Genomic DNA, 25,055 nt, shown 5'->3' with positions numbered 1-25,055 from the left:
TAGTCTCTCTCATGATCAATAAAGGCTCGAAAGCTGTTTTCTCAGTCCTCTCCACTCACTCACAAAATATGTGTGAGTTTAAAATTTTAGGCACTCTTATAAGGTATATCTTGGGCCATATACTTTAATACCTGATTTTATCACAATGGTTAATCACTCAAAAAGATTTCATAAATCATATTTTTATATTGATCAGAATATTAAAATTGACATTTTTTTTTTCAAATAAAAATTTAAACATTCTTAAATAGATTAATGCATATTCTAATTTAAATCTTTCAAACATGTAATGTATAACATTTTTGCGAAAATTACTAAGATACAAACAATAAACATGATTTTATTTTAAAATAATATATATTTTTTAATTTTTTAATTTTTTTTAAATATTTTTTATATAAGTTTGTTCTCCCCCCAATCAGAATATGACATTGTCCCTAATGTCAAAATAACTAGTAATAAAGAGTGCATAATGAAAGAGATATCACCTGGAATTTTATTGAAGATAACAAACTGAAACAAATGCAAACCAATCCACGACTTTTGAATCAATGATCCAACTTCCTTTTCTTACTGCTTGATTGCGACCAATTGATCTTTGTTATCATCGGATCTGGCTTATGAACAAAAGCTTCCAAATCATCAATTAATTGATCGGCAGTCGAAGCACAGATGAGCATCCGTCGTGAATTTTCTGAAATGAAATTCTGGTCCACAGCTTTATCAAGAAATGTCAACAAACTGTCATAATAATTATTGATATTCAACAAGCCCACAGGTTTATTATGGATATTAAGTTGTGCCCAAGAAACAGTGTGAAAAATTTCTTCTAATGTACCAAAACCACCTGGTAGTGCGATAAAAGCATCAGAATTTTCAATCATTTGAGTGATTCTTTCATACATAGAAGAAACTTTTAATTCCTCACCAATCGTAACACCTGTAATATTTCCTTCAGCTAAAGCTATAGGAATAATACCCAAAACCTGACTACCTCCAAGATGAGCAGATGTTGAAACAGATCCCATTAACCCAATATTACCTCCCCCATATACCAAGTGAATTTTTCTCTCAGCCAATATCTTTCCAAGATTATTCGCTGCTTCTACAAACACTTCATTTTTTCCAGGACTCGACCCACAAAATACACAAATATTTTTCAATGTTTGTGCAGAGGATCCAGCCATGTTTTTACTTTTTTTTTTTTCTGCGAAAATAGAGAGAAAGATGAGAGATTTTATAGGGGTAATATGTTATCATGACAAAACTATGAGTCACAGCTGTAAACAGAATAAATAGTAAAAACAATAATGACACACATGCATATAAACAGTAGTGTGATTGTGGATCACAATTTTCCTCTGGTTTTACGTCCAGAAACGGCTTCAACGCCTTCTATGAGTCGAGGATATGCTTCCCATCCAATTTTCTTATAAATTGGCAAACATGGTCTTTTTTAGTCAGATTCCCAAGACTATGACGCTCATCTTGAAATTGTTTCCATAAACGGAGAAGTTCAATATGCACATGTCCACTAGAATGCGTCTCAAGAGTCAATAAGATGTTATCCAAAGACTCCTTACTCAGCCCATTCTTAATGAAACCAATTTTATCTTCTCTGTTATCGGAAACACATCCCAAAGATCTGCATCGTTTGTCACAAGTCCATCTTGCACACTTATGACAAACCCCTAAACTTTTTGCCCTTCGTTTTTTCGCATAAGTGCTTTTTCCTAATCCAGGCAAATACCGAATGAGCAATGATTGTGGAACTTCTCCTCCTAATCGGACCTTAGCTTCAATTACAAGACGAATATCTTCTGGAATTCCTTTTTGCATTAGCAATCTCAATCTTTCACACCTTCCTGCATAAATTTTTCTTAGAACATTTTCAGAAACAGAGGGAAAATATTTACAAATTTTTGAGAGAATTTCATCCATTTTGAAAAAAAAAAGAAATGATTTTTTTTTATTTTTGTATCAGCAATTGTGGGAAACTGATTTAACCGACTATGAGAGTCACGGAGTACCGTTATCCGCCATTTAACCGGGAAAATAAAAAGATTAAGGAAACCTGAAATAAAAACAAACAAAATTAAATGCAACATAAAAATTTAAGGATCAGAAAGGGAAATAAACTCTTCTTGAAAGATTTCATTTTCCAAAAATGGTTTAAGCCTTTGTCCATTCACTTTAAAAACATCACCATTTTTAGGATTTTCAATATCCACAGCTCCATAAGGATACACATGCTTTACAACATATGGGCCTGTCCATCTTGATCGTAATTTTCCTGGGAATATGTGAAGTCGAGAATTATAAAGCAAAACTTTTTTACCAATATCAAAAGATTTTCTAAGAATTGTTTTATCATGAAATGATTTGATTTTTGCTTTATAAATCCTTAAATTCTCATACGCATCATTTCTGAGTTCATCAAGTTCATTAAGTTGCAATTTACGCAATTTGTTGGCATCACCCATGCTTGAATTTAAAGTTTTGATCGCCCAATAAGCTTTATATTCCAATTCCACAGGCAAATGACAATGTTTTCCATAAACCAACCTATAGGGAGACATATTCAATGATGTTTTAAAAGCTGTTCGATATGCCCACAGTGCATCAATAAGTCGCAGAGACCAATCTTTTCTATTTGAGTTAACAGTTTTTTCCAAAATTTGCTTTATCTCCCTATTAGCTAATTCAACTTGTCCATTTGTTTGAGGATGATAAGGAGTTGTTACTTTGTGAGTAATACCATATTTTTTCATTAATGAAGCAAATGGTTTATTAACAAAGTGAGTTCCCCCATCACTTATCATAGCTCGAGGAATTCCGAATCTACTAAAAATATTTTCTTTCAAAAATTTGATGACGATTTTATGATCATTTGTTCGACATGGAATTGCCTCTATCCATTTGGAAACATAATCAACTGCAACTAAAATATACAAGTATCCAAACGACGGTGGAAAAGGTCCCATAAAATCAATTCCCCAACAGTCAAAGATTTCAATTTCAATGATAGGATTCAAAGGCATCATGTTTCTTTTTGAAATTGCACCCAATTTTTGACAATTTTCACAGATCTTGCAGATTTCGTGGGTGTCTTTAAACAAAGTGGGCCAATAAAATCCACACTGCAAAATTTTTGCAGCCGTTTTCTTTGAAGAAAAATGTCCTCCGCATGCTTCTGAATGACAAAATTTAATGACACTACTTACCTCATTGTCGGGTATGCAACGTCGAAAAATTTGATCTGGACAGTACTTGAACAGATACAGATCATCCCAATAAAAGTTTTTTACCTCATTCAAAAATTTTCTCTTATCTTGGGAACTCCATTGCGGTGGCATTTTTCCTGTCACAAGAAAATTTACTATATTAGCAAACCAGGGTGTAGTAGTAACTGAAAATAGATGTTCATCAGAAAAATTATCATTAATTGGTGTCATTTCACAAGATGATCCTATTACTAGTCTCGATAAATGATCGGCTACGACATTCTCGGTTCCTTTTTTATCTTTGATCACAATGTCAAATTCTTGGAGCAACAAAATCCATCGTATCAGTCGTGGCTTTGCATCCTGTTTCGTCAACAAATATCTAATAGCAGAATGATCAGTAAACACAAAAGTCGTTGATCCAATCAAATAAGAACGAAATTTATCTAATGCAAATATTACAGCAAGTAGTTCTTTTTCAGTTGTGGAGTAATTCATTTGAGCATTGTTTAAAGTTCTACTTGCATAATATATCACATAAGGCTTACCGTTTCTTCTTTGACCCAGTACTGCACCGACTGCATAATCACTCGCATCGCACATGATTTCAAATGGTAAAGACCAGTCAGGAGGTTGCATGATAGGAGCTGATGTTAAATGTCGAATGATTTTATCAAAAGCATTTTGACATTCTTGAGTCCACTCAAATGCAGTGTCTTTTGTTAAGAGGTTACAAATGGGTTTAGAGATTAAACTAAAGTCCTTTATAAACCTCCTATAAAATCCAGCATGTCCCAAAAATGATCGAATTTCTTTAATGGTTTTTGGAGGGGGTAAATTGGCAATGACATCAACTTTTGCTTTATCAACTTCAATTCCATGAGATGACACGACATGTCCCAAAACAATTCCAGAAGTAATCATGTAATGACATTTTTCCCAATTTAAAATAAGACCTTTTTCCTCGCATCTTTTTAAAACTTTTTCCAAATTTTCAAGACAATTATCAAATGTATTCCCAAAGACAGTTAAATCATCCATGAAAATTTCCAAACAATTTTCAACCATGTCGCAAAAAATGCTTAGCATACATCTTTGAAATGTTGCTGGGGCATTGCATAATCCAAATGGCATCCTTCTAAATGCAAATGTTCCAAAAGGACATGTGAATGTAGTTTTATCTTGATCTTCGAGTGCAATGGGAATTTGATAATAGCCTGAATATCCGTCAAGAAAACAGTAGTAGGGATGACCAGCTACTCTTTCTAAAATTTGATCCAAAAATGGTAATGGAAAATGATCTTTTCTAGTGGCATCATTTAATTTTCTATAGTCAATACACATCCGCCAACTAGATGGGACTCTACTTGTTAACAATTCACCTTTTTCATTTTTTATCACTGTGATGCCAGATTTTTTTGGAACTACTTGTGTTGGACTTACCCACTTACTATCAGAAATAGGGTAGATAATCCCAACATCAAGTAGTTTGAGAACTTCAGTTTTCACAACATCTTTCATGTGTGGATTTAATCTCCTTTGTGGTTGTTGAGATGTTTTAGCATTTTCTTCTAAATGAATTTTGTGTGTGCAAATTAGTGGATTAATGCCCTTGAGATCTTTCAGTGTCCAACCAATTGCATTTTTATGTCTTTTAAGCATATCAACTAATTTACCTTCTTGATCACTTTCTAGTTTGGAAGAAATTACCACTGGATATGTTTCATCTTCTCCAAGAAATGCATACTTCAATTCTTCTGGCAAGGGTTTTAACTCCAATATGGGTGGTTCGTCTTTGTTCTCATATTTCGCCTCAAATTCTTTCTCTGATCCTGTTAACGAGTGATACCTGATAAAATCATCAAGATCAATTTCAATATTTTCTTTAACAGTTTCAATTGAACAAATATCTAATTGATCACGAGTACTCCCTTTTTGAATGTTTTCTTCCACAAGAGTTTCAATAAGATTTTCATCTTCACTTTCATCTCCTTTGTCATGTGGTTGCTTACAAAGATTAAAAACATTGAGCTCCAAGGTCATGTTACCAAATGACAACTTCATTATTCCATTCCTGCAATTTATAAGAGCATTAGAAGTTGCTAAAAATGGACGACCCAAAATTACAGGAATTGCATTACAAGCTTCGATAGGTTGTGTATCTAAAACTATGAAATCGACAGGATATACAAAGTTATCAACTTGGACCAACACGTCTTCTACCATACCTCTTGGCACTTTAACAGATCTATCACCAAGTAAAAGTGTTACCGAAGTAGGTTTTAACTCGCCTAGATTGAGTTCTTGATAAACTGAATATGGAAGTAAATTAACACTAGCTCCAAGATCAAGCAAGGCTTTTTTAATCTTTCGTTCTCCAATAATACATGAAATAGTAGGACAACCAGGGTCTTTGTATTTCAAAGTATTATTATTTTGAATGATTGCACTTACTTGTTCGGCTAAAAATGCTTTCTTTTTCACATTCAATTTTCTTTTCACAGTGCACAAGTCTTTCAAAAATTTAGCATATGATGGTACCTGTTTTATTGCATCTAATAAAGGAATATTAACTTTTACTTGTTTAAAAATATCATATATATCAGAATTCAAATTTGATTTTTTTGTATTTTTCAATGCATGAGGGAATGGTGGTGACACTGTCTGTTGAACCTCCTCTTCGCAAGTTATGGGTTCCACTTCCTTACCCTTTGGAGTTGATTTATCATCATCTTCACAAGGTTCAAGAATGGATTTTTCCACAACCTTACCACTTCGAAGGGTAATAACAGATTTTACCTGATCCATCGGTTGAGTTGCAGAAGTTCCAGTTTGTGTATGATGATCCTTGGGATTAGGCAAAGGTTGTGAAGGAAATTTACCTTTTTCATGAACATTAAGTGCAGATGCAAATTTAGCAAGAGTATCTTTCAAATCTGTCATGGTTTGAGCAGTTTGAGTATTGATAGACTCTTGCTTTGCAATGAAAGAATTCAATGTATCTTCCAAATTTCTTTTCGGTGGAGGAACATAAGGTGCATAATTTTGAAAATGTGGTTGCGGAAATTGTGCAGCATTATCATTCCTCCAACTAAAATTTGGATGGTTTCGCCAACCTGGATTGTAATTTTGAGAAAATGGTTCAAAATTTGGCCTTTTGAAATTGTTCAAAACATTGGCTTGTTCATGGAGACATTCTTTAAAAGAGGGCAAAGTGGGACAATCTTTTGTAAAATGATCACTTGTGTCACAGATGTGACACACAATTTCTTGAACAGATTTTAATTGATCATTCTTTTTCAATTCAAGTGCTTCAACTTTTCTTGCCAAAGAGGTAAATCTAGCTTGAAGATCATGTTCATCTTTGAGAGTGTACATACCTCCACCAGATGTAGGAGATTGAATCTTGTTTGATGGTTCGATTGTACCTATAGTGTCCCAATTTTGAGCATTTTCAGCTAATGAATCGAGATACTCAATTGCCTCGTTTGGATCTTTATCTTCAAATGTTCCATTACACATAAATTCAACCATTTGCCTATCTTTAGGTGTTAAGCCTTCATAAAATTGAGAAACAACTCTCCAAATTTCAAAACCATGATGTGGACAAAGATTAAGCAATTCTTTGTATCTATCCCAACACTGATAAAAAGTTTCTCCTTGTTTTTGAGTGAAAGTGATGATTTGCCTTTTGAAAGAATTTGTTCTATGAGATGGAAAAAACTTTTTCAAAAATTGTTGTTGCAATTCATCCCAAGTTCGAATGGATCCCGATCTAAGATTTTGTAGCCAAGTTTTAGCTTTATCTTTTAAAGAAAAAGGAAAAAGCTTAAGTCGAATGGTGTTCATGCTACAATTTAGATCATTATATGTGTTGCACACTTCTTCAAACTCTCGTAAATGCATGTATGGATTTTCAGAATCTAAGCCATGAAAGTTGGGTAAAAGTTGGATAATACCAGGCTTCAAATTAAAATGAGATGCATCAGGGGGAAAAACTAGACATGAAGGTGCACTAGTACGTGTAGGATTCATGTGATCTCTAAGTGTTCTTCGTCTATCATGATCATGTTGAGATTGAATTTCATCTTCATTTTCTTGGATGAGTTCTTCCGCCATGTTTTGTAAAAATAAAGGGTTGTTTCGAATGAGTCGACCACTAAGTGTACGTGACCAAATGCTCATGCAAATGCAAATGCAAAAGAATAAAAACACACAAAAGCAATAAATATTCAAATAAATAAAAATAAACTATAAACAAAATTAAATAGACTTGAAATTAAATTATACTTCCCCGGCAACGGCGCAAAAAACTTGTTGCGACTTTGATTGTTGCACTCCCAAGAGCAGGTTGTCCACAAGTAGTATAATTCGGTGAGTCCGAATATCGTATCCACAGGGAGGCAAAGGTAATTACAAGTCCACTACAATGTCTTTTTGTTTTTGTTTTTGTTTCTTTTTAATTTTAATTGAATCTTTAATGGGTAAATTTTAATTGTTCAAATTTTAATTTAAGTAGTTGAGATTAAAGGATCCACTCTTGGCATTTTAATAAAATTAACATTAATGAACAATATTGAAATCCACTTAATAAAATGGTTCCAATATATTAAATAATCATATTTATATTATGTTATATATTATTATCTTATAAGTATATATACCAAAACTTATAAATGTGGTCAAGTATTTATTGTGCTATATATATTTGTAAACACTAAATCAAGGTTCCCACTTTAAATGGTTGGTAAAACCAAACTAACATTTAAATGGTACCAAGAAAATATTATTATGATATATTTATATATAGTAAATCAAGGAATCCAAGTTAAATGGTTGGTAAAACCAAACTAACATTTAAATGGTTCCAAGAATTTAATATTATAATATATTTATATATAATAAATCAAGGCATCCACTTTAAATGGTTGGTAATACCAAACTAACATTTAAATGGTTCCAAGAATTTAGTGTAACATATAGCAACAATAAATCAAAACTCCCACTTATAAATAGGGTATAAAAATGCTTAAAGAAATAAATATAACATAAACAATAAATAATGATTAAATAATATAAAACATAAATTCTTACCTTTTAATAACCTTATTATCATGCCAAGAGTTTCACCTTATCATCTCAACTTTAGGAAGTTAGCTATTCATTATTCAAAGTGTAAAACTTTGAATATGAAATTAACATGCTAATTGTATTTAAATGAAGAAATAAAGGAAAAATATAGAGAGAAATATTATGAACTCAAAGGTTTGTTCATAGAATGAGGGATATCCCAATACATTACAATACACCCCTATTTATAGCCAAATTTGGGGAGACAACCACAAATAAAATATTATTTTTTACACAAAAGTCTTCATTGGTGTTCCAAAAAATTAATATTATATTACACATCACTTTTGAAGGTCTTCTTCTTCGAATTTGCTTCTTCACATAAAATGAAACATGTGGATAATTGAGTTGTCTAGTTGTGGTATTTTTTTCAGAATATTTGACCAAGTAATTTGAGAGATATGGTCAAAATACTAGAGCATGGTAAAACTGTCCACTCCTTTGGTAACTTTAGTTGTTGCTTAATTTGATCCCAATTGTGAAAGGATTTTTATCTCATGCTTGCCATCAATATTGTAGATATTAACATCAACTTTCTACAGGTCCAAGAATCATCTTAATCCCATTTGCAATGCCAAGTTTATTATTCTTTTATCGAACCTGTAAAAATAGTAAAAACTTATAATTACACAACAACTTATATTTTATACAATTTATTATAAAACATATAATATTTAAACATTTAATAAAACAAAAACTATATATTTATATTATAAAACATTTAATTAATGTACAATTTTTATGTTTATCAGTTGTCGAATCGATCAGGATATATGAGTTGAATGGACCGTACTATACGCTAACCATAATTGAATGGTTCTTGCAGGCACTATCATTTGATACCTAGGGAATCATGTAAGCGATGCTGCTAGGCGTTTAACATTATTGGTTGGGTACTATCAGACTTGAGTTCTGACGTTCTTGTTATCAAGGAGTTGAAAAGTAAGAATGAAGCAATTGGAGTATGCTCATATAAGGACATGTTTAGTCCGAATCACATGGAGATGTGAACCCACGGCTAGTTGTATCAATGAACCATTGAGGGCCACACAAGTACTAGCTTTCTAGATCCCGTTGAGAAGTAAAATAGTTCAATGTGTTGAACGACTTATAAATGAGTTTATAAGTGTAAAGAAAAATAGAAGTATGACTTCTACGAGAGAAATGTAAATTTTAATTTATGGAATTGTTCCTAAATTAAAAGTTGACCAAGAGAATAATGTATTTGAAAATTGTGATTTTCGTAAACATTATTATGGACTAAATTAAATTAATTCAAGTGTTGAATTAATTAAATACTAGTGGACCTAGTAGAGTCCAAATAATTAAATTAATTCAAGTGTTGAATTAATTAAATCATATTGAGTCTTGTAGAGCTCAATTTAAATAAATTATTTAACTAGTGGACTTGAGTAAATTCAAGTAATGTTTAATTAATCTCAAAAATGTTTGAGATAATTAAATTACGTCCATGGGTTTTTAATTTGTTAAAAAACCATATAATATATGCATGCATGGGAGGTGAAGGGTTGGAGACTACTTTTTGGGTTATCAAGGCATGGCATGCAAAAAGGTGTTTTTGCTTTTAGCTTTTTGCAAGTCCAAGACAAGTCTCCCTTCACCCATTCCACAATCACTTTGGCCGAATTTTGAGAGGATTTCTCTCCCTCATATTTCTCTCATTTTCTTCTTCAAGTGTTGAGAAAAGAAAATAATTCTCATTGAAAAAACTCTTAGTTTTCTAGTGCAAATTAAGAGGGGATCTATCTAGTTGGTGGTGGGCTTAATAGTTGAGCAAGGAGTGCTCAAAAGAAGCTTGAAGATAGTTTCTACCATTGAAGAGCTAAGGTGTTTACACCTTAGTTGGAGCCATACATCAATCCTTGTGATTGATAGGTACATTTCTTAACACACTATGAATGTCATTTTGTGTTTATTGTATTTGCTACACATTAAATCAAGGTGGCCGAAATTTCTTATGAAAAATTCGATTTTTTAAACTTCCGTTGCGCTTCCGGTCACCGTAACCGATCCCCTTTCATGTGGTATCCGAGTATGGTTACGATTTTGTGTAGCATTTACAAGGTATTATGTTGAGATCGATTTCTAACCGCATGAGAACAAAATTGTGCAACAAAATCAAGGCTACCTTGGGGCATATTTCGGCAGCTTGTTGCTGCCCATTTCGGGCAGCCCAAGCTACCGAAATATGCCCCAAGGTAGCCTTGATTTTGTTGCAAAATTTTTTTCTCATGCGCCCAAGCTGCCCGAGGGGCTGCCCGAAACCCCCCTTTAAAATAAAAAAAAATATTTTTGTTGCCGAAATTCGGCGACGGAGCCCCGGCGACGGCGATGACGACTAGGGTTTTCAAAAGTGTTTTGAAATATCAAAGTGTCATGGGCCTTGAGTTGTTGGGTCATTAGATGGCTAACATATTTAAAATGGGCCAAATTGTTTTTGGTGAAAAATGAGTTTTTGAGCCCTTAAGTTTAAAATTACAAAAATTGAAAATTTTTTCTCATAAATAAATAATTGAAGTTGGACTTTAATTATTTATAGTAAATTGTGATTTACAAGAAATTCGGTTATAAATAAATTAATTTGAAAGTAGACAAAGGTGTTTGTATACTTTGTTAATTTAGTTTATAATCGTGGCGGTTAGTGATTGGATCAAGATATATAATATTGGATCAATTAATTATTGTGACAATTAATTGATGGTGTATGATATGTGATATTATGCATGAAGGATGATCAAAGCCCAATTTGCTAGGTGTATGCTAGGATATTTTGTGTTGAATGATTGTAATAATTATCAATTTATAAAGTGGGCTTGGTTTATGGCCCGTTCCCACCCCATGAGATGTATCCCTATTTGTCATGGATATTTATTTGTAAATATTAAGTATAGTGGATGATCAAGATTGGAAGATGGTGGCCATGATGATTATGAAGATCGAAGACATGTAAATATTGGAAGCTAATGTAATAGTTGCATTTGCATCCCATGCATTTCCCTAGGATTGGACCTAGGCCCGTGTTTAGCTCACACGGGCTATTAGTATTGGGGCGATTGATCATCCTTGTTTTGTTTACTGTTTATAATATATGCATGATATGTTATAAATAATGTGTATGTGCGTTATTATTATGATAATAACAAAGTTGCATGAATCCGGCAAACATACGATCAAACATGGCGAGCTTTTAAATAAAATTAATGATGAGACCTATCAAAAATAAAAAGCCTCATTTTGAATATGATTCAAAATAAATATCAAGCCCGAAAAGGGGAATTATAAATTTGTTTATAATTTCCATGTCTTCCATCGACAATGGGTGCATGATGAACGCTACCCGTACTCGTGGCTCGGCTCATATTATTGGGGGAGCTCTGGGTGCTGGAAAGTTGTGACATCCATTGACATGGTGATGTGAACTACGTGGAACTCCCATGATTTCGGCTCATATTATTGAGGGAATCATGGCGACTGTCCATTAAGGTTCAACATCGATGGGTTAGGCTTGACACGTGCAGATGAACGACGTCATATTATTGGGTCTTAATCAAACGTGAGACAAAAGTTTACGTAGAGGGTTGCATTGTGATGCAATTGGAAACTACCTTTTAGGAATTGTGATTGGCTGATATTATTCGGGATCATAATTCGCTAATTGGACCTTACCTACTGAGGAAAGGAGTTTCCCGTTTTCACTAGAGGGTAGTGAAAGATGTCTAAACAGTGGGAGCAAATATTTATGAAGTAAAAGTCCAAACTTCATATCTTACTAAATATTTTAGAATAGTCATCAGCATTTATCTGTTTTTACTTTTCAGTACAAATTGACAATGTCTTCGATTCGCAATCCGATATCTGCAATACTCGACAAAAACATATTAACCAGACCTAACTATCTCACTTGGCTAAGAAACCTGAAAATCGTCTTGAATTCGGAAAGGGTAGCATATACACTGACTGAGTTGCCCCCTGTTGAGGCTCCGACTTACTGCACTCCTGAGGAATTGCAGGCTTACAAGGAATGGTGTGACCATGACTTGATAGCCATGTGTTATATGCTGACTTCTATGAATGATGAGCTGCAGACATTCATTTGCATCTCAAGGAGCTCTTTGGTGAGCAAACACAGCCTCTTAGGCATGCTACTGTCAAGGAGCTGATCACTTTGCGCATGCAAGATGGGCCTCGGTCCATGAGCATGGCCTGAAGTTGATTGGGCTCGTTGGCATGGATCTGATCTTTCCTTCGGAGTTGACCACCGACGTGTTGCTGTTATCATTGCCTAGCTCATTTGATCCTTTTGTGGTGAACTTCAACATGAACAAGATGGAGCCGACCCTTGAGTAGTTGGTGAATATGCTTGTTACGTTTGAATCAACCATCAAGAAAGAGAAGTTGGTTCTTTATATGGGTTCTTCATCTGGTACGAATATTGATCCACATGGGAAGGGAAAGAAGCGTTCTTTCCAACGTCCCAAGAAGAACGTGCCCTTGTTCAGGCAATCTCTGAATCCCGTTGTGGCAGCCACACTAGTTAAGGCTGACAAGACTAGTGATGTTTGTCATCACTACAAGAAGCCTGGACATTGGAGGCGAAATTGCAAGGAATATATGGCCCAAAAGAGTTCTGGAAACTGGTATGTTCTATATTGAAGTAAACATTTCAATTAACTCTACTTCTTGGGTATTGGATACCGGTTGTGGCTCACATCTCTGTAATGAGTTACAGGTGATGGGAAGATGTAGGAAGCTTAAGGAAGGTGTGACCTTCTCGAGGATGGGCAATGGAGAAAGAGTTGCTGCCAAGGATGTTGAAGATGTTTACTTATTATTGAACAATAGTTTTAAGTTTATTTTATGAGATGTTTTGTTTGTACCTAATTTTGTGAAAAACATTGTTTCCATTTCTATGTTGATAAAAATGGATATTATTGTTTATTTTGCAAAGGTGTTTGCAACATTTACATGAATGAGTGTTTGATTGGTACTGGAGAACTTGAAAACGATCTCTACAACTTAAAATTGAAAGATATTCCACTAAATGTCCATTCAAAGGCAGACACCATACGAGATATGAATGGGTAAGCCTCCCAAATATTCTTGTCTTAGAATGTGAAGCAGGTAGTGGGAGATAAATTGGATTGTCGATCCATTTTATGTTGCGTTGTGGGATTCCAAGGAATTCAGTTGGATATCATTTCTATCATCCCCAAGAAACAAAGGTGTTTGTTTCTAGGAATACAACCTTTTTGGAAAGAGAATTTCTATTAGATAGAAAAGGCGAGATGATATAACTCGAAGAGGTTCGAGAGACACCCACAGTTGTAGAACCCACACCCGAGGAGCCAAGAGAGGAGATACAAGCTCCTAGAAGATCCGAGACAGTCTCGAGACCACCTATGAGGTATGGTGTGCTTCTTGAAGAGGGCCATGATGAGCCTAACCTTGAATGTGATCCAAGGATCTTCAAGTAAGCGTTATCTGATGCCGATTCATCCAAATGGCTTGAAGCGATGGAATCTGAGATGAATTCCATGCATTCGAACCAAGTGTGGAATCTCGTGGATCCACCTGAGGGAATTGGTCCCATAGGGTGTAAATGGATTTACAAAAGGAAACTTGGAGCGGATGGGAAGGTATTGATCTTCAAGGCGCGATTGGGGGCAAAAGGATATACTCAAAGACAAGGAGTTGACTTTGAGGAGACCTTTTCTTCAGTTGCAATATTCAAGTACATAAGGATATTGCTAGCCATAGTTGCATGGTATGACTATGAGATATGGCAGATGGATGTTAAGACAACCTTTCTTAATGGGGATATTAAGGAAGAGATTAGCCTTTCTTAATGGGGATATTAAGGAAGAGATTTACATGTCTCAACCCGAAGGCTTTACTTCTATCGGAAGTGGACATATGGTATGCAAACTTCAAAGATCTATTTATGGTCTAAAACTGGCATCTAGGAGTTGGAACCTCAGATTCGACAGTACAATCAAAGAGTTTGGTTTTGATAAGAATCCTGTGTGTATAAGAAGGTCAGTGGGAGTGTTGTGACATTCCTGGTGTTTTATGTTGATGACATTCTAATCATTGGGAATGATGTAGAAATGTTGCAATCAACTAAAATATGGTTAGCAAGTGAGTTCTCGATAGAGGACTTGGGTGAAGCATCTTTTGTATTGGGAATACAGATCTATAGAGATAGATCAAGAAGATTGCTTGGTCTCACCCAGTCCACATACATTGATACCATCGTGAAGCGGTTCTCGATGGATGAGTCCAAGAGAGGACATCTACCAATGTGTCATGGCGTGTCCCTATCCAAGTCTATGTCTCCCAAGACTGATGCAGAGATAGCGGCGATGACAAGCATTCCTTATGCATCTGCGATTGGTAGCATCATGTATGAGATGATATCTACACGTCCTGACGTAGCTTTCGCACTAAGTGTAGTGAGTAGATATCAATTGAACCCTGGTCTTCCACACTGGAAAGCTGTGAAAGACGTCCTCAAGTAGTTGAGAAGGACCAATAAATTGTTCTTGGTCTATGGGGTGAAGAACTGAAATTGGAAGGCTATACCGACTCTAGCTTCCAAAGCGATATCGATGACTCGAAGTCAACCTCTGGGTTTGTATTCATGCTCAATGGTGCTGCTGTCTCTTGGAAAAGTTCCAAGCAAGACAATACGACAGATTCCAGCACAGAGGCCGAATACATTGCTGCATCAGATGCAGCAAGGGAGGCTGTTTGGATAAGGAATTTCGTCTAAGAGTTGGACGTCATTCCTAATGGAGTTGCTCCTCTCCCGGTGTTGTGTGACAACACGGGAGCTTTAGCTCAAGCAAAGGAGCCAAGGTCTCATCAGAAGTCCAAACATGTATTGAGAAAGTACCACATCCTCGGAGAGATTGTGGAAAGAGGAAGAAGTGTCTTTTGACATAGTCGGCTCCGCAGGTAATGTTGCGGATCCACTAGCTAAGCCTTTACCTGAACCATTATTCGAGATGCATCGCAAATCAATGGGTTTGAAGCATATATGTGGGGACCCGGACGCTAATTCATTCCTTAATTGTCCTTAGGAATATTTATTTATAATAAACAGGGTATAAATTTTTTTTTTTTAAATTGCAAAGCGGAAACGTAATGTAATTAAATTCAAATTACATATTAAACATAAATATACAATTATTGTATTATCTACAATAATCCAACTAGGTTCAACTACATGTCAGTGCTGAATCCTAAGTTGCTTCTGAGCCCGGATCTCTGCGCTATCTAGTCCAGCCTCGATCTCGTCCTGACCCCGCTTCTATCCCACCTGTTACCATGCACACATACAAACAAGACAACAGCCGGATAACTCCGGTGAGATATAAATATCCCAGTATAAATCATGTATACATGCCATCATATAAACAATATAAAAGCATAAGACAACAAATCATATCCTATATCAAAATCATGATATGATTCAATAACAAGAATAAGTCATATTCTAAACATGTACCCTAATCCGGAACATAATTTAATATCTAGAATAAATTCTATTCTAAGCATGTACCAATATCAGGAACATACTCAATAATCAAGAATAATTGTCACTCAGACTCGTGACTCCACGTTTTAGACTAGACTCAGTCCTAGCCTAGGGATCCCGATTTCCAGATGTGGTGATCCTATATCGAATTCCTTAATAGAAGGAACCCCGATCCTATTACTCGATATAACCAAATATGGTGTTCCTATATCGAATTCCGTAATAGAAGAATTCCAATCCTATTTACTCAATATAACCAAACATCCGGTGTCCTGACCTAACCGTCATGGACTGTAGCTCCATCGCTAACATCCTATCTTGAGACATCGTGCAATGTGCCCGTGGCGATACCACCACTATCAGGCACTTCTGTCACAAGATTACTCGTCTAACACCTGTCATATATAATTCAAGAGAACAAGTATATCAATCAACTCAATGCAAATGTCAATGCAATAAAGTAAAGTATGTGATTTAGGGAAACTCGAGTCAAACCTCACTCGAGTTGTGCAATCCCAACTCAACATTAATTTATACCTTTATCTTCTCGCTCCGAAGAAGAAGAAGAAGTCCCGACTCTATCTCGGTCCATTCTCAATCTGGTAATAACAATACCGAACAGATATAATATCAATATACCACTCAATTCAATACATGTTCTGATCAATATTCAAATCAAAATATACTCTGATCAATACCGAATCAATATGCAATCTAAATCAATGCCGGATCTGATCAATATTAATCCCCTGATGTTTCGACGGTATAATAATATAATCTCGATAACCCCGTCAGTCCGAACATCACAGATATAATACCAGAACTCATAATCAATATCGATACCAGTCATAATCTCAATAACAATACATATCTGATATGAATTCTCAGACAAATCGATTCCAAAAAATCATAACAATTACATAATCAGTCCGTTTCTCAATCTGACTTCGATTCTATGATGTCTAACATGACCAGAACATCATATATGAATCCTATTCAGTTTTGACAATATCATAATTTCAGAACATGTCTAAACGTAATAAAACTTACGTCCAATTGTAGCTGTGGTCGCTAGGAACACGATACCGTACTCGGATTCAAAATCAGACGGGCAGATTGAAGTAAAAAGGCGTAAGGATTTTCTAAGCTTCCTCGGCCCTTTCCTCTCGTTTCTGTGAGAATTTGCTTGTATATACGTATATATATAAACATAGATACATTGCATGCAAGGCAAGTGGCGTATTTTCGTGATGCATGCCTCGCGCATATGCGACCATACTGCCGCGCATATGCGCCGAAGGTTCGGCCTTCCAATTCTCCATTCGCGCATATGCGCGACTCTATCCCGTGCATATGCGCCACACTTTCTGTCCATCTCACGCAGGTGCGCGGCTTACGTCGCGCATGTGCGCGTAATGCTCTGTTCCATCTCCTTGGCTACTGGAGTGCTCGCGCATATGCACGCACTGACACCGCGCATATACGCGAGACCTACTGTCTCAGCACATATTTCCTCGCGCATGTGCGCGCACCATCCGGCACATATGCGCCCAACTCTCTGGACGTTCGGTGCATGACTCGCGCATCTCATCGCACATGTGCGCGAATGCACACACTCGCACTTATATTCTTCGTCTGTTCTCGCCTTTCCCAGTACGATCCGATCCGTCTATATTTACCATAATGAAACTGTGGGGACCCGGACGCTAATCAAGTTCTTAATAATCATTGGGACTAATTAATCAATTAAAACAGGGTCTAAATTTTTTTTTTTTAAAATGCGGAACGTAGTGACATACAACATATATACATATCAGTATATAAAATACAAATCCTGTATTTCAACATTTATTCAAACTAGGGTTTAAAACTAAAGTCAAGTGTTTAACCCTACATCTAGTCCAAGTCCGGTGCCACCACTCTAATCACGATCTAGCTCTTCATCTCCTCGACCCTGGACCTGTCCCACCTGTTGTCAAGTACACATACAGACAAGACAACAGCCGGATATACCGGTGAGAATATAATCTCCAGTATAAATCAATGAAACATGCAATCCTATAAACAATATAAAGCATGTAATCAGGTAACATGAATATGAATCCAACTCTGAAACATAAACAATATTAAATCAAACTGTCGACACATAATTCAGACTAGACTCAATCCTAGTCTAGGGATCTCGGTTTCCAGATGTGGTATTCCTATATCGAATTCCGTAAAGGATGGAACCATAATTTCTATTACTCGATATAACCAGTGCCCTGGTATTCCTATATCGAATTCCGTAATAGAAGAATTCCAATACTCTTTACTCGATATAACCAAATATGGTGTTCCTATATCGAATTCCGTAATATATTCCATTACTCGATATAACCAAACATCCAGTGTCCTAACCTAACCGTCAAGGACTGTAGCTCTATCGCTAGTATCCTATCTTGAGACATAGTGCAATGTGCCGTGGCGATACCACCACTATCCGGCACTTCTGTCACAAGATAACTTGTCTAATACCTGTCATCTAAATACAAGAGAACAAGTACATTAATCAATGTAATGCAAATATCCATGCAATAAAATAAAGTATGTGATTTAGGGAAACCCAAGTCTAAACCGACTCAAGTCCATCTCCCAATACCACATTGACTTATACCTTTCGTTGCAGTCTCGGTTTCTGGCTCAGTCGAAGTCCTGAACTCACAATCTGTCTGGTACTGACAATATCAATAATCTCATATTAATATACTAGTCAATTCCATAACAATCTGATCAATCTGGATTTAATTCAAAATCAACGGTATAACGGTACAATTTTTAATATCCCCGTCAATACCAATTCACCATATAACAGTTACAATTTATAACCCATATCCAATACAATCCATAATCCCGCCACAATTCCAATCTGTCCGGTATCAACCGATTATGATCAGAAATTCATAACAATTCCATAATCAGTCTATTTCTTAATCTGACTTCGATTCTACGATGTCTAACATGTCAAGAACATCATATATGAATCCTATTAAATTCTGACAATAGCATAATTTCAAAGCATGTCAAAACGTAACAAAACTTACGTCAAAGTGTAGCCTACGTCGATAGGATTACAGTACTGAAGTCAGATTACAATTCGGACGGACGGATTGAAATATAAAGGCGTAAGGATTTTCAACAACTTCACAGAACCTTTTCTTGATTTTCTTACGATTCTGAAGGATAAATTCGTTTTGTATATATATATATATATATACTCACGGCGTACAACAAGCCAAATGTCAATTTTTCTTTCTGCATGGCTCGCGCTCGAGCGGTGATAAACTACCGCTCGGGCGCGGCGTTTTCTGTCCCGGTATTTCCAAATGCACCCTTGGCGCTCGGGCGGTCAAAAACTACCGCCCGGGCGCCACACCTTCTGCCCGAGACATTTTCCTATCGAACATTGGCGCTCGAGCGGTTAAAAATCACCGCTCGGGCGCCACACTCTCTGCCCAAAATTCTCGAATTTCACATGTAATATTATTTTCGTGTCCCGATTAATCTTTTCGTAATCATATCAAATTATAAATCAATAATTACCGATTACTAGGATTAAATTTCCGGGCATTACAGAAACAATAAATCATTTCAGATTACGGTAATCAAATTCTCGGGCCTTACATTTCTCCCCCTCTAAGATATGATTTCGTCCTCGAAATCACAAGCAATTCACTCGTGTAATACGGATAATCATATGATATCTCAAATCAGATATAAGAAGGAGACATACCGAAACGACAATAATCTCCTATCCACGAAATCACTCGTGATAAAATTAATTTCAGAACAATGGCTATACCACATCTGTATATACCAATCAACAACTCATAACAATCAATATCCCGGTCAGACATATACTCAATCTTCGGTTTCAAATACCAACAGTCATCGTCCGACATTGGATTAATAGTCTATGTATTCTGAGCTATCCTCATTTCTTCTGAATCAGTTTCATTTTTCTTATCAGATTTCTGTTCCTATTAATTCCAATCTCAGGCATCACTGCAATATCATTCCTATAAGAAGGAAAATAGCAGTTTTCACTGTACAATACTTCAACTCAAGCTATTTCGATACTCGTTTAGTAGCTATTATCGTACAATAGTTCAACAGTGACAATGAATCATGTCAACTAGTGCTATAATCCAGCACTACATTTCCTGGATATCCTCCAGTATCAGGATAGTTCATTCCGTCTATCCATCAATCTATAAATCATAGATGAAAAATCATGTCATACACTCAGCCAAAAGTATAAAATCAAACGAAAATCACAATCTGACCTAATTAACTTTGGCATTCAATACACTCTGACTCCTGTTTCTGACATATCTCTCAGTCGTCTGGTCATATTTGTACGTCATCCGGTACAATATAACCTATGCAGATTTGAACAATCGTTCAATCATAACCACTATCTTGGCAAGATTACAGTAGTGTCATCACACAATCCATAGAAATGTACTCTCATTTCTATTTAGAAATCAATAATCAAGATAATCAATCTCTTGGTTTCTATCTTTCTGTCTTTATTTGTCAGCGATTTAGACATTTCAATACAAATTCTGACATAACTGATTTCCTCTGTTTATATCAAAATTGTCTATTCGAATTATCACACATTTCCTGTTACCAGAATAGTACTGAATCTACTATTGTGCGCATCTGACAATACCTGTCATTTCAAATTTGAATATCTGACATAAGCAAATCAGCTAATAATATAAATTAAAGAAAAATACCTACCTGGTATTCGGTTCTGACTATCAAAATCAAGTTCTGAACAGTCTGATCAAACTTCTGAACTGCTTTAATCTTCAAAATCAGTTCTGACTCGACTAAACTGTATATAAGCTCAACGGTTCATAACAATCGGTATCAAACACGGATTCAGAATGATAACAATATCAGATCAGATTCAGAATATCAATACGCAATACTGATTTAATAACTGCATAGAATGCAATTTCTGACATTCCGAAAATTCTGCCCTATTCAATGTCGTTCTCAGCCACTGATCACGGTCTCACTGTGCTACAATCAATCAGTATACCATCGAGATACATATCCGAACATTTCTGTATACAACAATCTCAGTTCCCATAATACTCAATACAAATTTCAACTGTTCGATTCAATCAATCATACGCTGCGAATATATCAAAATATCATAGATAAAACGAGCATATATCATGAGAATATCTCTGAATATCGGATTTATCAACCCATAATTGGAACTGAAGTACTTTCCAGAGAAACACATAATCAGATGTAACTCTAACTCTTCAGGTAATAAACCTTTCGACTGATATCTCAATTCTCTCAATTCAATCAGTATCAGTCTATAAGAAATTCTAAAATGAAACCAATATCTGGAATCAAATCAAGGCCGACATCACTCTCCCTGATACAGGACAAACCTGAAATCTCATCAACAAGACTATAGCAAACTTCTGCTACTAGTAAATCAATCCCTGATAGGCTCATCTTCAGTAATCAACTGAATATATGAGGAATTACTCCATTCCTTTTGATAATCATCGAATCATATATAATACGGATATCAAGGAATTCAAAATCAAGAATTCTTACCGTATATCATTCATTCTTTGGCCATTTTAGGTCTGAATCTTACCATCTCCTGGCAAGAATCTAAAATAGCTCTGTACTTGTTCGATATATCAATATCAATAACGTAATCCGAATCAGGCAACACAAGTACAACATAGTTTAATTCGTTTTTATTCTTAACTTACTGTCGTATATAATATATCACAGAATTCACTGCTATCAATTCTTTTCCCCAAAATGTATAAAGGTCAATACTTCAGTAATACAGACCCAACAGGTACAACATATATCAATGCAACTCAGTCAAAGATAAACATCAAGAATGCATTAGTATACATCAATACATATGCAACATAATCATCAAAGATCAGTACCTGTTACTGTAACATCAAATGTGTCCTGGGTCTGTTTCTCGATCCCTCCCACCAGAGGATTCTGCTGCCTGAAATAGTCGGGGACCCCTCTGTGGACAAGCTTTAGCAAAATGTCCTTGTTGTTTACAAATATTGCACCTACCAGTTACTCCCCGGCATTGCTCCATGGAATGTCTTCCACCGCAATTCCTGCAATAAACTCCAGTATAACTCGGACCAGAACCGCTGGAGCTAGATGAACCACTCCCTAACTTCTTGAATGGCTTCTTTCGAGCTTTCAGCAAATCCTGCTTTCCACTCGTACTACCGCGATCAAATCGGAGAGAAGGTTGTTGTGTCTGGGGTTGCACCGCACACAACCTTTTTAATTGTCTAATCAGACTCGTCTCCGCTCTCTTCGCTCTACTCAGGATATCATCAAAATGGTACGGCCGCTGCATATTCATCAATTCAACTATCTCCGAGTTCAATCCTCTAATGAACTGAGCCGTTACCGCTTCATCATTCCCAGCTACATGAGGAGCAAAACGCAGTACAGTAGAGAATTTATCAACATACCCTTCAATATTCAGTTGACCTTGGCTTAAATTCTCAAATTCTACTTTCTTGTCCTCTCGGTACGATCCTGAGAAGAATCTTCGATAAAATTCAGTTTTGAATATTTCCCACGAAATTACTGTACCTCTCAGTTCTAATATTCCTTTGGTTGTAATCCACCAACTTCTGGCAGCCTCTCGTAACTGATGGAATACCAGTTTAACTCTCTGTTCATCTGTACACTCAAGTAAATCGAACAGTATTTCTAGGTCATCAAACCAGTTTTCACAATCTTCAGACGTCTCGATACCACTCAGAATCGGCGGCTGTAGTAACTGGAACTCTGTCAACTTTATTTCCATCTGAGTTTCTAATACATCTATCTGATCAGACGAAGTATTACCCCTTTCTAGAATCCTTCTAGGAGGAATATCTGATAATCACATATGTTAGTAGTAACAGGAGACAAATCCGTCTCAATCCCAATCCTGATCAGCTTACCTCCGATCAAGAATTGGTTCTGATCCAGTTTCAAATAATACATATTACCAAATCGACTCAGATATTCAGGTAACATGTAGCTTAATATACAGTAAAAACATACTGAAATCTTAGCATATACAATGTAATTTCAACATTATATTCAATCATATGCCATATATGAATCCAGTCAGTAAAATATAGTATCATGCTAGCATACACAATGTAATTCCACATTATAATCAATCACATGCTAGCAACCACATGCAAGGAAGAAAACTCATTCTACCCCGCTCACTCTTCTCTATCTCAGTGCTAAGGAACCTATAGTTCAAGGACCTACAACTCTGAAACCTAATGCTCTGATACCACCTGTTGTGGGGACCCGGACGCTAATTCATTCCTTAATCGTCCTTAGGAATATTTTTTTATAATAAACAGGGTCTAAATTTTTTTTTTAAAAAATGCAAAGCGGAAACATAATGTAATTAAATTCAAATTACATATTAAACATAAATATACAATTATTGTATTATCTACAATAATCCAAATAGGTTCAACTACATGTCAGTGCTGAATCCTAAGTTGCTTCTGAGCCCGGATATCCACGCTATCTAGTCCAGCCTCGATCTCGTCCTGACCCCGCTTCTATCCCACCTGTTGCCATGCACATATACAAACAAGACAACAGCTGGGTAACTCCGGTGAGATATAAATATCCCAGTATAAATCATGTATACATGCCATCATATAAACAATATAAAATCATAAGACAACAAATCATATCCTATATCAAAATCATGATATGAATCAATAACAAGAATAAGTCATATTCTAAACATGTACCCTAATCCAGAACATAATTTAATATCCAGAATAAATTTTATTCTAAACATGTACCAATATCAGGAACATACTCAATAATCAAGAATAATTGTCACTCAGACTCGTGACTCCACGTTTTAGACTAGACTCAGTCCTAGCCTAGGGATCCCGATTTCCAGATGTGGTGATCCTATACCGAATTCCGTAATAGAAGGAACCCCGATCCTATTACTCGATATAACCAAATACGGTGTTCCTATATCGAATTCCGTAAAAGAAGAATTCCAATCCTATTTACTCGATATAACCAAACATCCGGTGTCCTGACCTAACCGTCATGGACTGTAGCTCAATCGCTAACATCCTATCTTGAGACATCGTGCAATGTGCCCGTGGCGATACCACCACTATCAGGCACTTCTGTCACAAGATTACTCGTCTAACACCTGTCATCTATAATTCAAGAGAACAAGTATATCAATCAACTCAATGCAAATATCAATGCAATAAAGTAAAGTATGTGATTTTGGGAAACTCGAGTCAAACCTCACTCGAGTTGGGCAATCCCAACTCAACATTAATTTATACCTTTATCTTCTCGCTCCGAAGAAGAAGAAGAAGTCCCGACTCTATCTCGGTCCATTCTCAATCTGGTAATAACAATACCGAACAAATATAATATCAATATACCACTCTATTCAATACCTGTTCTGATCAATATTCAAATCAAAATATACTCTAATCAATATCGAATCAATATGCAATCTAAATCAATACCGGATCTGATCAATATTAATCCCCTGATGTTTCGACGGTATAATAATATAATCTCGATAACCCCGTCAGTCCGATCATCACAGATATAATACCAGAACTCATAATCAATATCGATACTAGTCATAATCTCAATAACAATACATATCTGATATGAATTCTCAGACAAATCGATTCCAAAAAATCATAACAATTACATAACCAGTTCGTTTCTCAATCTGACTTCGATTCTATGATGTCTAACATGACCAGAACATCATATACGAATCCTATTCAATTCTGACAATATCATAATTTCAGAACATGTCTAAACTTAATAAAACTTACGTCCAATTGTAGCTGTCGTCGCTAGGAACACGATACCGTACTCGGATTCAAAATCAGACGTGCAGATTGAAGTAAAAAGGCGTAAGGATTTTCTAAGCTTCCTCGGCCCTTTCCTGTCGTTTCTGAGAGAATTTACTTGTATATACGTATATATATATATACATAGATACATTGCATGCAAGGCAAGTGGCGTATTTTCGTGATGCATGC

At 35.8% G+C, this 25,055-nt stretch overlaps 1 protein-coding gene across 1 annotated transcript in view; it reads right to left on the bottom strand.

Moving 5' to 3' along the window:
• LOC140802802 (uncharacterized) overlaps positions 1-25,055 on the bottom strand; it is a 48,408-nt gene that overhangs the window by 8,389 nt on the left and 14,964 nt on the right. The window contains exons 4-6 of the mRNA XM_073158427.1: positions 4,901-6,448; positions 3,226-3,361; positions 2,419-2,613 (exon numbers count right to left, since the gene is read on the bottom strand). Of these exons, the coding sequence (XP_073014528.1) occupies positions 2,419-2,613; positions 3,226-3,361; positions 4,901-6,448 (1,879 nt within the window). The remainder of the gene's footprint in view (positions 1-2,418; positions 2,614-3,225; positions 3,362-4,900; positions 6,449-25,055) is intronic.

The sequence above is a fragment of the Primulina eburnea genome, chromosome 10 (genome assembly GCF_022965805.1).
Source record: "Primulina eburnea isolate SZY01 chromosome 10, ASM2296580v1, whole genome shotgun sequence".
NCBI lineage: Eukaryota > Viridiplantae > Streptophyta > Magnoliopsida > Lamiales > Gesneriaceae > Primulina > Primulina eburnea.
Note: the sequence above shows the minus strand (reverse complement) of the source record. Positions and strands in the feature narration are given on the sequence as shown.